Below are 13,294 nucleotides of genomic sequence, written 5' to 3' on the forward strand. Positions count from 1 at the left end.
CCCACCTGCTATCCGCCCGATGGGCACGGCGTGGTCCTCCGGGGGGGAGACAGACACCATGATGTGGTTGACGTATGCCAGGTCCTCCCGGTGGGACAGGTTGATGGGCTTCCCCTCACGGTGCAGCCCATCCTCGGCTAGGCGCGACTGTTTGAAATCCACCGAGTGCCGGGGGTTCAGTATCAGCGGGTGCATGATGGGGCTGGGCATGAGCTGAATGACGCGGGCGCTCTCCGGGCGCGGGCTGGAGGGCTTGGCAGGCCCCTCCGAAGTGGGCGGGCAGTGATTGTTCTCCATGGGAGACACACACAGGGGGTAGGGCTCCTGGTGACCGCCTTCCTGGTGGAGCCGCGGGCCAGAGACCCGCTCGGCCGGGGAGAGGCGGCGGATCATGTTGTCCAGGGGGGACCGAAGGGGCCGCTGGTCGGGGTCCGGCGACGGCCGGTGGTTGGTCGTAACGGGGGACCGGGAGCGGTGCAACAGTTCGATGGTGGGAGGGTTGTGCTGGACGCTTTCCACTGGAGGTCTCGAGGCCCGCTGGAGGCAGTTATCTGTGGGCAGAGGGGAGAGGGACCCGCTGGTCACTGGCAACTCGGGATGTGGGGGCTCGGGGGGCGGGGGAGAGGGCACGGTTTGGGGGGTCGACCCCAGCTCTGCCCCCAGCCTGCTGTGTGACCTTGGGCAAGCCACTAGACCTCTATGGGTCTTAGTTTCTCCACTTGGGAAATGGAGGGGGGATAATGAGAGTAAAAAACATAACAGCAATAATAAAGGTAATCAGGTCTCCCTCTCAGGGATGATGTAAAGATAACGTGATTTCAAAAAAATCAAAGTGCCCTACAAGTTCAAGGGGCTATTACTTTCAACAATTGACTTTTATTTATATAAACGTCTGCCCTCCCCTCTAGACTGTAAGCTCATTGTAGGCAGAGAACATTTCTACCGACTATTATATTGTACTCCCTCAAGTGCTTAGTACAGTGCTCTGCACAGTGTAAGTGCTCAATAAATACGACGGATTAATTCAGTAGTGTTTACTGTGCCTGTCCTGTAATAGCAGTAGTAGTAATAATAGTATTCATTAAGTGCTTACTGTGTGCAGAGCACTGTACTAAGCGCTGGTCTTACAGTGTGCAGAATGCTTGACGGAGTACAACCGAGTCAGGAGACACCATCTCTGCCCTCATGTGGAGATTACAGCGAAGCTGGGGAAGACAGATACTTAAATACAACAGAGGTAGGGAGAGAAATAGATTAATGGTTTCCTTTTGGACCTGATGAGTTTGTGCGGCTGGCGGGACATCCACACAGAGATGTTTCAGAGGCAGAAGGAATTTCCAAGAAGGAGTGGGTCAGGGCTAGTGAGGAAGATTTGGGAGTCATCTGCATCAAAGTGGGAGCGGATGAGATTCCACAAATGGGGGAGTGAGGATTGTGAAGAAAAAGGGACCCGCAGCTGACGGGGATTAGGACAGGGTAGACTCCTGACTGATGTGGAGGAAAAAAAATCACAGATGATATTGGAGACAGCGGTTTCAGAAGAGAGAAGCAGCGTGGCCCACTGGAAAGGCCACAGGCCTGCAAGTCAAGGACCTGGGTTCTAATCCCAGCTCCGCCATATGCCTGCTGTGTAACCCTGGGCAGGTCATTTCACTTTTCTTTGCCTCAGTTACCTCATCTGTAAACTGGGGATTGAGACTGTGAGCCCCACTTAGGACATGGACTCTGTCCAACTTGATTAGGCTGTATCTACCCCAGCACTTAGTACAATGCCTGGCACAAAATAAGCACTTATTACATTAAAAAAAATAAAGTGAAGGGGGTGGAAAGTGAACTGCAGAGGGTCATAACGGGAGTTGGAGGGATGTAAGTGGGGGCAAACACAGTATAGACAAAATGCCTGGAGAGTCTGGGCAGGAAAGGGAGGAGGGAGAAGGGACTGGGTAGGGTATTGTGGGGTCCAGAGATGGGGTTTTTTTTAGGGTGAGGGACACGTGGGTGTGTTTGAAGTCAGAGGGAACGGAGCCATTAATGAGGGAGCAGTTTGAAGATGATAGGTAGTTAATTCCATGAAAGCGTGGCTTGGGCTCATTTTTTTTTTTAAATGGCATCTGTTAAGGGCAAGGGTTGTGTCTCTATTATTATACTGTACTCTCCTAAACTTTTAGTATAATGCTTTGCACACAGTAAACCCTCAATAAATATGATTGAATGAATGAATGAAGAACTTACTATGTGCCAGGCACTGTAGTGAGTTCTGGGGGTAGATATAAATTCACAAAGTTGGTCTCAATCCTTGTTCCACATGGGGCTCACAGCCTTAATCCCCACTTTAATAATAATTATGGTATCTCTTAAGCACTTACTATATGCCAGGCACTGTATTACAGATTACTCAGGCACAGAGAAGTGAAGTGACCTGCCAAGGTCGCACAACAGACAAGTGGCAGAGCCGGTATTAGAACCCAGGTCCTTCTGACCCCCTGGCCCGTATTCTGTTCACTAGGCCACACTGCTTCTCTATAAATATCACTGATTGACTGACTGTAGGCTCTGACTGTAAGTTAATTGTGGGCAGGGAAGGTGTCTATCAACTGTTTTACTGTCCTCTTCCAAGCACTTAGTACAGCGCTCTGCACACCATAAGTGTTCAATAAATGCGACTGACTCATTGATTCTGCTCCCTCTAATCCCGACGGTTCAAGCTGCAGGTTGGCGACCTCGGCCCCTAGTGCTAGCAGGGTTAAAGGCCCTCCCGCCCCCCAATCCTCCGAGAGCATCAAAGCCAGAAGCCATTTCCGGTCTTTCCAGGGTCCATGAGGAAGCGGCAAGGCAGCAGCTGGGCCTGGTCTGATGTCTCTGTGTGGGCCCTCTATGATGTGCTTGGCTTTGAGGAGGGGGAGGGGCCCGCTCCAGGCCACTGGAGGGAAATGTGGGAAGTCCCTGGAGGAAGGGGAACTTTCCTGCTTCGAGGGGCGGGGGGGACGGCACCGACGTCAAGTTTCGGAAAGTCTTCCCCCCGGTCTTCACCGCCCCCGCCCTCTGCCCCAGATCTCTGGCAAACCATGCAGGGTGAGGCTATGCTCCTCAAGTGACTGATTTTCTGAAGATCCAACTCAGGGAGCTGATGGCCCCAGTGCTGCCCTTCTGGATCCTAACTGGGAACTGGGGCGATGGTGAGGGGGCCCTTTGGGAAGTCCCCTTCCCTGCTCCCAGCCTGGGATCGAGATGGCTGCATCCTCCTTGTGCCGCCCGGAAAATTGGGCCCCACCCACGAGCAGGGAGGGGCCGGTCGGGCCTTGGGCCACCAGCCTTGCTGCTCTGATAGGGCAGCGGGGGCTGGACCATGGAACACTGAGGCCGGCCATGAGATGAGGTGGCCACTGAAGGCGGGCAGTGGCCTCAGGCGGCCCCTTTTCCCACCAGGGTCAACAGGCTAACACCCTGGGCGGTAAGGCAGTTTGCCCAGTGGGATGATAAAAAAAAAATAATAATGGTATTTGTTAAGCACTTACTAGGTGCCATGCACTGTACTAAGCACTGGGGTGGATATAAGCAAATCGGGTTGGACACAGACCCTGCCTCATGTTGGGCTCACAGTCTCAATCCCCACTTTACAGATGAGGTTAGCTGAGGTCCAGAGAAGTGAAGTCACTTGTCCAAGGTAACACAGCAGACAAGTGACAGAGCCAAGACTAGAAATCAGATCCTTCTGACTCTCAGGTCCCTGCTCTATCCATTAGGCCATGCTGCTTCTCACATTGATTCCCATCCTGGTTTACATCCAGCACTGGAGAGACTCCACAGGAAAGCTGGTACATTCCAGGGGAGCGGGGGCAGGGATGGAGACAGTGCAGGGTCAGGAGAGAAGACCCTCATTCCGGTGGTTCCAATCTCTCTCGCACCCTCCTCCCTGGGTCTCCCTCTGAACGGGACCCAGGCTGGGGCTAGGACAGTGGGAGAGTCACTCCACCCACGTCTGAAGCCCGGAAGTAAATAAAGGGGCTGGATAAATTCTGAATAAATATGGTCTCCTGGACAAGGAGCTGCCTAGCCCCCGCACCCAGCTCCCTTCACCCAACTCGCCTTGCCCGACCCCCGCTGAGCTCCGTCAACACCCCGCTGGCTGACCCGAGGCCCACGAACTTCTGAAAGGAAATTTCCAGCAGAGAGCAAAGGGTTTCCTTCCAGCCAAATGGGCATCAAATGTCAGGCGCCTCTCTCTGGCTCAAAACCTCAGGTGAGAAGAACGGAAAGCCATTAGGGGCGGAGAGTGCTGCCCCTCTCCAAAACCCTGGTGGGTGGGGAGGGGCTTTTGCGAATCTGCGGAGCCACACTTGGAGCTCACAACTGCCCATGGAAAAACTCCAGGCTCCCCTCAAACCTCTAAAAGCACACAGGTGCTCATATACACACACTCTCTCAAAGAAGAGGAAGGGGTGGGGATCCCAGGCACCAATTTCACTGGTCCCAGGCTGAGTACCCTCACTGTGACACCCTCCGGCTTTAAGGCTGACCCCTGGGGTGGGTGGTGGGCTGTTTCCCAGGGAGGCCTGGGGCAGAAGCGGGCTACTCTGGAGCTTGTGACCCCCGACCCCCATAGTCAGTCACAAACATGAAGCAAAGTTTCTCTGCCTCTGGGAAGTAAAGGCCAGTGAGAGGGGCTGAAGGAAGCCGGTTCCTGCTTCCAGAAAGCTCGTGGCCTATGGACCTACGAGGTGACCTCTGCCCTAGGGCCTTGGGTGGCTGATGTCCCCGCCAGGTGGACTGAGGCAGGCTTGGGAAGCAGTGGCCAGAGGGGCTGCCCGGATGGAATACTCCCCTCAGAGGCCTGGGGCTCAGAAGGGTTGAAGTGGGGAAGTTCCCCTGACACTGCCATGGTCCCAGTGGGAAGTGTGGTCATTTTTTTTTTTTAAATGACATGTGTTAAGTGCTTTCTATTTGCCAGGGACTATTCTAAGCACTGGGGTAGACACAAGCTAATGAGGTTGGACATAGTCCATGTTCCATATTCTCACTGTCTTAATCCCCATTTTACAGATAAGGTAACTGAGGCCCAGAGAAGTTAAAAGCCTCATTTTCCTCACCTGTAAAGTGGGGATTCAATACCTGTTCTTCCTCCTATTTAAGACTGTGAGTCCCAGACAGAAAGGGACTGGGTCTGACCCTATCATCTTGTATCTATTCCAGTGCTCAGTACAGTGTCAGGCGTTTAGTAAGCATTTAATACATGCCACCACAAACCTGACTGGAGGTAAGGAGGCAAGAGGAGAGAGGTTGGGCTGCAGCGAGCTGCAGGGAGAAGAATGTTGGGGTCTCCACGGGCCAAGCAGGGCTCTTGCCTTACTATCACGCTCCAACCCAATCCCCCAACTCAGCTCTTGGAGGCTGCAGGGAGCTAAGGATACTGGGAGAATTCCAGAAGCGGCAAGGAAAGCATGACATCTTAGCTGGGGAGAGCCATTCTGTCAAGCCCTGAGGAAAGGAGTTGGGGAGAGGGCTCAGTTTCTCCCCAGCTCAGAATAATAATGGTACTTGTTAATTATTATTATGGTATTTGTTAAGCGCTTACTATGTGCAAGCACTGGATAAATACAAGCAAATCAGGATGGACACAGTCCCTATCCCACGTGGAGCTCACAATCTCAATTCCTGTTTTACAGAGGAGGTAACTGAGGCCCAGAGAAGTAAAGTGACTTGCCCAAGGTCACACAGCAGATAAATGGCAGATTCAGGATCAGAACCCATGGCGTTCTGACTCCCAGGCCGTGCTCTATCTACTATACCACACTGTTTCTCCTCTTGTTAAGCACTTACCACATGCCAAGCACTCTTCTGTAAGCACTGGGGTAGATACAAGCTAATCAGGTTGGACACAGTTCCTGACCCCCATGGAGCTCACGGGCTTAATCCCCATTTCACAGATGAGGGAACTGAAGCACAGAGGAAGTGAAGTGACTTACCCAAGGTCACACAGCAGACAAATGGAGGAGGTGGGATTAGAACCCAGGTCCTTCTGACTCCCATGCCTGTGCTCTATCCACTAAGCCAAGCTGCCAGGCCAGCCAGGCCACCTGAAGGCAGTTTTTTCTGATAGGAGCAGCTGAGATGACCTTGTCCAGGGTGGGACTCTGCTTTGCCAACCATGAATTAACAGATATTTTTAAATTGTCTGCCACAAACCAACCCTTTATTGGTGGCGAATAATAACGAAGGAAAGCGATTGAATAATTGAGGTTTAGGAGTCACAAAAACTCAGTTTCTAGAGCCCGCTGGCCTTTAGGGAGAAAACTGAAAGAAAATGTCAGGAAAACTCTTCTTCCATCATATACAACCACTGCCTCCAACACACATGCATGAGCCTCCATGTACACACAGACCCCTACAATCACACAAGGCCACACACGTACCCATATAATACCTATTCGCTCACATTGGCACACACACTTTCGTCAACACACATTTACAGGCCCTCACATGTACATCTGTAGGAACACCCATTCACATGTGAGTGTATGTGCACATGCACCCTCCCTCCCTCTCTATGCACCCTCCCTCCTTCTCTCCCTCCTCCTCTCTCTCTCTCACTGGTCTGGACAGAAGGCTTCCTTCTGGTCTGCCACAAGCTCTCTTCTCCCAACCGAGTGGCCGTGCCCGTGTAATGGTGCCCGAGGCTGCGATGGGCCCCCGGATGCCCTCGCCCCGGCTTTCAGGGCTCCCACCCGGGGTCTCCTTGACCGTCACGCCGAGCTGGAGCTCCCCTGGCCGGCCTCAGCCCCCGGACCCCAACTGGAAACCGAGCCCTGGGCTGCAGGAGGAGTCTGGGTCTAAACGCCAGCCTAGGGCTGAGTCAGGAAGCTGGGGGCCCCCATGGGGCAGGGGCAGCACCCCAAGATAGGGGCCCCTCGGTAGGAGAGGGGTAGTGTCCCTATGTACTGACCAGCCACAGTCCCAGGGGCACCACCTCACTCCCCAACTGCCCCAGCTCAACCCACCACAAGAGGGAATGGCGAGCCCCTTGGGAGGACTGGCAACACGGCGCCGGATCTCCCACCCTCCCCCGGCCCCGGCCCCGGCCCCGGCCCCGTGCTGTACCGAGCTCGTGGTTCTGGGGTACCAGGACTTCGGGCTGCGTGTGGATAGAGTTGCCAGGGTGGAAGAACGGGGAGAACAGCATCCTGGTTTTCCTCTGTTTCAGGATGTGCTGCAACAGCTCATACAGCACGTCACCTGGGGAGGGGGAGACACAAAACCGAAAAGCCAAGTGAGAGGTGAGTGGGGGGAACGGCCCGCCTGCCGTTTCTGGACTTGCCCCCTTTCCTGACCCCTTATCCCCAGACAACCCATAATTTCAGAGTCGCTCATTAAAATTCTCCCCGAGTCTTGAAGGTCTAGGAGTCGAGGCGAGAAGCAGCAACATGGCCTAGTGGAAAGAGCACGGGGACCTGGGTTCTAATCCCAGCTCTGCCACTGGTCTTCTGGGTGACCTAGGGCAAGTCCCTAAACGTGTCTGGATCTCTATTTCCTCATCTGTAAAATGAGGATAATATCCCTACTCTCCTGACCTTTTCAGCTGCAATCAATCAGTGATATCTATTGTTATTAAATATCAATATTTATTGATTTTTATTTATGGAGAAATACTGGCACAGTATTGGGCACTTACTGTGTGCACAGCACTGTACTAAGTGCTTGTGAGAGGACAATATAACAGAGTTGGAAGATACGTTCCCTTCCCACACTGAGTTTACTGTCTAGAGGGGGAGATGAAAGCCCCATGAGGGACAGTGATTGTGTCTGATTTGATTATCGGGTATCATCTCCAGTGCTCGGCACAATGCTTGGCCCATAGTAAGCACTGAGTCAACACCACAACTGGCTAATTAATTTGGAAAAGCAAGGGTCAACTGGAGAAGCAGCGTGGACTGGTGGAAAGCACAGACCTTCTGGGAGTCAGAGAATAGGGGTTCTAATCCCGGCTCTGCCACATGTCTGCTGTGTGACCTTGGGCAAGTCACTTCACGTCTCTGTGCCTGTTACCTCATCTGTAAAATGGGGATTAAGGCTGTGAACCCCATGTGGGACAAGGACTGTGTCCGACTTGATTACCTTGTATCTACCCCAGTGCTTAGAACAGTGCTTTGCACATAGTAAATGTTTACCTACTAAATCATTATTATTATTACTATTATTAAGGCCAGTAGGCACCCCTCCCCGGGGTTCAATGTGCCAGCTGAAAGCCTCTGGGAACTGACTGCCCAAAGGGGCCGAGAAGAGAGAATTGTTTCCCTTTGTGAGGTGGGGGAGAAGCGGGGGGTGTTCCGGCTTCCTTTCCCCCGCAAACACGACTCATCCATTGATGGTATTTCAAAAACTGGGTTCCGTCCAAATGCTGTCTGTCCCTTCGCTCTGCAAATGTCACCGATGCATCACGGCTTCACAGCCCAAGGGAGGGAACAGTCTCACTTATTCCAGCGGGAAGTTTTACCGCTCACCTCCTCCTCTGTAATCTCTTCCCCCTCCCTGCGCAGAGAAATTCTAGTTCGTTCACATCTGTGACTGAAAATGTGCGGCCCCCCCTTCTTGTCTGCTGGAAGGCAGAACACAACCTGTTCACTTGGGCCACGGCCGTGGAGTTAATTATGATCGACCACCGAATCAGTTGTATTTGCTGAGTGCTTACTGTGTGGAAAGCACTATACTAATAATGATGATGGTATCTGTTAAGTGCTTACTATGTGCCAGGCACTGTTCTAAGCGCTGGGGTAGATATAAGGTAATCAGGTTGGACACAGTTCCTGTCCCACAAGGGGCTTACAGTCTTAATCCCCTTTTTACAGGTGATGTAACTGAAGCCTGGGGAAGTGAAGTGACTTGCCCAAGGACACACAGCAGACAAGGGGCAGAGCTGGGATTAGAATCCAGATTAGGGAGCCACTGCCATAAATGCAATAACAATACTATTACTAAAATCATAATCCACCAGACTACAGCACTTCTCATTTTCAAAGTCAACCTATCAATTAGCTAACAGTTTTTAATTGAGCACTTACTTTGTGCAGGGCATGGTACTGGGCACTTGAGAGAGTCTCACATATAATGATAATAATAATTATAGTATTTGTTAAGTGTTTACGATAAGTGCTGGGAAGATCATCAGGTCCCACTTGAGGCTCACAGTCTAAGTAGAGAACAGGTATTGAATCCCCTTTCTGCAGATGAGGTATGGAGAAATTAAGTGACTGGTCCAAGGTCACATAGCAGACAAGTGGCAGAGGCACAATTAGAACCCAGGGCCTTTGACTCCCAGGCCGTGCTCTTTCCGCTAGACCATGCTGCCTCTCCAGTGATTACCATTTAGTGACTAAGAATGATGTATAATTCTGCCATGATGCATTCTTTCCCTGCACATTTGGACTGGACACTACAAAGGTATTTGGGAAAGCTCTTCTGGAAGCTCGCATCTATCTGCAAGCAGTGTCATTAGAAGTGGTTTTTCAAATGTCCTAGTGGATAGAGTTCAGGCCTGGGAGTCAGAGGGTAATGGGTTCTACTCCCAGGTCCACCACTGGCCTGCTGTGTGACCTTGGGCAAATCACTTCACTTCTCTGCGCCTTAGTTACCTCATCTGTAGAAGACAGATTAAGACTTTGTGCCCAGGGTGGGACAGGGACCGTGTCCAACCCAATTTGCTTGTATTCCCCCCAGCCCTTAGTACAGTGCCTCGACGCACTCGTGCCCCAGCGGGGAGTCAGCCACTTCTGTTGTATTGGACTCTCCCAAGCGCTTAGAACAGTGCTCTGCACATAGTAAGTGCTCAATAAATACCATTGATTGATTGACTGATTGGTTTCTCCTCCCTCCCAGGCCCATCCCCCCACCCCAGGAACCCCAGTGCCTAGCCCAGCCCTCCCTCCTGGCCTGATCTTCCTCGGGGGTTGGCGTCAGCCCAATGCCCCAGGCCAAGTGGCTGTTGGACTCCCAGAAAGCTCAAGCCCGATCCAACCCCAACCAGACCCCGCGATTTGGGCCAGGGCCACCCTAAGGTGGACAATAGGTGTTTTTTGTAACCAGGTCGTCCCCTGTTCCCGGTCCCCTATTCCTTATCCAGCTCAATCGAGCCTAGTGGAGAGAGCACAGGCCTGGAAGTCAAAAGAAGCAGCGTGGCTCAGTGGAAAGAGCCCGGGCTTTGGAGTCAGAGGTCATGAGTTCAAATCCCGGCTCTGCCACTTGCCAGCTGTGTGACTGTGGGCAAGTCGCTTCACTTCTCTGTGCCTCAGTTACCTCATCTGTAAAATGGGGATGAAGTCTGTGAGCCCCACGTGGGACAACCTGATTCCCCTGTGTCTACCCCAGCGCTTAGAACAGTGCTCTGCACATAGTAAGCGCTTAACAAATACCATCATTATTATTATTATTATTAAAAGGACCTGGATTCTAATCTTAGCTCTGCCATTTGTCTCCTGAGTGACCCTGGAAAAGCGACTTCACTTCTCCGGGCCTGTTACATCATCTGTAAAATGGGGATTAAGACTGTGAGCCCCTTGTGGGACAGGGACTGTGTCCAACCTGATAACCTCGTACCTACCCCAGGGCTCAGAAGAGTGCCTGGCACATAGTAAGCGCTTAACAAATGCCATTATCACCATCACAGGGCTGCCCCCGGGGTGCCTTTCCATCTGGTCTTCTGGTTCCAGCTCCTCGCCTCCCCCGGGGTCTCACCTGAGTGGGGACACCTGTACCGGAAGTCCTCTTTGGTCAGCAGCAGGAGGGCTTTGCCGTTCATCTCGAACGTGTTGTTGTCGATGGGCCGCAGGGAGAACTCCTTCTCGGCCCATTTCAGCCACTGGCCCACGTCGTCCCTGCTCCAGGACACGGGCTGCAAGCCTGCAGGGGACGCAGTGGAGCACAAGGCCAGTTAATGCCAACGGATCCCTCTTTATCTAAAAGCCGATTCTTTGGAAAAGGAAAAGGAGCCTCCAACCTTCTCTCCCTGCCCCCCTCCCCCACCCCCTGGGCCCATTGTTCCATCAAACCCATGTCTTGATGACGTAGCCCAGAGGTTAGGGACTTGCCCAAGGTCACACAGCGTGCGTCAGAGGCAAGGCTGTGACCCCCAGCCCGGGTCCTTTCCCTCTAGCCCTGATGTGGGGAGGGGGTCTTTCTCTCTGATAAGTCCCAAGCCTCATCTCCCTCCGTGAGGGGTTGGCGGGGTCTCATCCCATCAACGGACCATGGGGACATTGGGGATCCTTTGGGGTTGGGAAACTCGGGTTGCCAGAGACCCCAAGCATGGAGGCTGGAAAACCAGTGGGACTGGGGCGCTTCTTCCGGCAAAGGAGAAGAGTCAAAGCAAAGCCAGAACTGAATCCGGGGCCAGGAGGAAATGAGAGTGAAATGATGAAGTCCCAAGGGTGGTTGGGGGCGGGGAGGGGATCCTGAAATGCAGGGGTGGGGGGAAACAAGGCCGGGAACTGGAGCTCCGTGAGGCGCTACCAGCATCTCCTCCTGCCAAACACTCCTTGCGCCAGCGCCCGACTCATCTTCCCTTTTCACTTCCCATCGGTGGCCTCTTCCTCAGCCAGACCGCCGGGGGCCCCCAGACCCGCACCTGGAAAACCCCTCCCCACCGGGAGACCAGGGGCTGCTGAGGAAGTCATTCACTGCTGCTGAAGACTGACCCTCGGGGCTAGGAATCCCTCCTCCTCCTTCCCCTCTCCTGGCCCCAGGGGATTTACCAAGGAGGAAATGAGGCCCTCGTCCCGGGCCCTCCTGGCCCTGTGTCTTCCTCATCCCAGCTCCGGCTTTCCCCAGGTCCCCCAGGAGCCCCTCCTCTCAGGACCCCTTGCCCTAAGCCACCCCTGACCCAGGATCCCCCCTTGCTTCAGAAACGCCTCACACCAGGCCCCTTCACCCCAAGAACACCTCCCTCCTAGCCTCCCTTGCCCCAGGCCCCCTTTGTCCCAGGACACCCTCCACCCAGGCTCTCGTCCATCCCAGGTCCCCCTTGTCCCAAGACCCCCTTCCCCAAGAACGCCCTCCCATTTGTTGGCCAGCCTGTAGCAAGGATCCAGGCTGCCTTTGGAGCAGGGACCTGTAGACTATTTTTCTGTCAGAAATAACCATTCCAGACCTCAATCCATTAGGGCTGAATCTCATCCACAGGCCCACTTGGCACTTCAAAGATCCCCCTGACTCCACAGCCAAAGTTCATAGTCAAAGTCCTCCTAAAACCCCTCCTCCTCCAGGAAGCCTTCCCCCAATCACTCCCCAACAACCCAAGTTCAACAACACAGTGGCTGCCCCTGCCTGTGCTCAGCACATATGCACATAATATATGGTCCATGTGTGTGTGTGTGTATATATATATATAGTAAGGGAATTTTCAAATATGTACATATACACACACACACATAGATGAAATGGCTGAATAACAAACAGAATTTTCAAATATAGACACATATATTTGAATTCCATTCATTATTCAGCTATTTCATCCAGATATATTCATGCCTTCCTGTTAGTTTCGACTTCCTGTTAATTCCTGTTAATTTCCTGTTAACAGTTTTTACTCAGCCTAGTAATTGGCACAGACTAAATACTCTGCATACAGTAAGCACTTAATAAATACTACTATTACTGCTGTATCCTTGTTTGTCCCGCTGTTTCTTGTATTTGTATATCATTTTTGTCTGTCTGCCTCCTTCATTAGATTGGAAGCCCCTTGAGGTCAGGGACTGTGAGTCTTGCTTCTGCTGTAGTCTCCCAAGCTCTGAGCACGGCGCCTAGCACTCAGTCGGTGCTCAATAAGGACCCCTGGCATGATTGACTATTCGAACGGAGCCAAAATCTGAACTCAGGATCACCTGGAAAGAGTGGATTTATATGATCTTAGCAATAATTTATTTATATTAATGTCTGTATCCCCTTCTAGACTCTAAGCTCATTGTGGGCAGGAAATATGTCTACCAACTCAGCTATAGTGCTTAGAACAGTGCTTGGCATATAGTAAGCACTTAATAAATCCCATCATCATTATTATTATTATTACTCTCCCAAGCACTTTGTATAGTGCTCTGCACATAGTAAGCACTCTGTAAATACAACTGACTGACTGACTGTGTTTCACTCACAGCCCTCAGAGGGTCCTTTGTGGTGGTGGGGTGGGGGGGTGGAAAGGAATAAAGGGTGAGTGGAGAAGGGTGAGGGAACAGGGAGGGATTATTTTGGTTATCAAGCGAAATCTGTGTCACTCTCTGAGAAGGTCAAATCAGACTTGCAACAGGTTAAACTT

The 13,294-nt window shown here is 52.3% G+C and overlaps 1 protein-coding gene across 1 annotated transcript in view; it reads right to left on the reverse strand.

Annotated features, from left to right (window-relative positions):
• Positions 1-13,294, reverse strand: part of ETV6 (ETS variant transcription factor 6) — a 125,056-nt gene that overhangs the window by 14,131 nt on the left and 97,631 nt on the right. Inside the window, exons 3-5 of the mRNA XM_029076034.2 lie at positions 10,723-10,887; positions 7,096-7,230; positions 6-551 (exon numbers count right to left, since the gene is read on the reverse strand). Coding sequence (XP_028931867.1) covers positions 6-551; positions 7,096-7,230; positions 10,723-10,887 — 846 coding nt within the window. The remainder of the gene's footprint in view (positions 1-5; positions 552-7,095; positions 7,231-10,722; positions 10,888-13,294) is intronic.

This window comes from Ornithorhynchus anatinus, chromosome 11 (assembly GCF_004115215.2).
Source record: "Ornithorhynchus anatinus isolate Pmale09 chromosome 11, mOrnAna1.pri.v4, whole genome shotgun sequence".
Classification (NCBI taxonomy): domain Eukaryota; kingdom Metazoa; phylum Chordata; class Mammalia; order Monotremata; family Ornithorhynchidae; genus Ornithorhynchus; species Ornithorhynchus anatinus.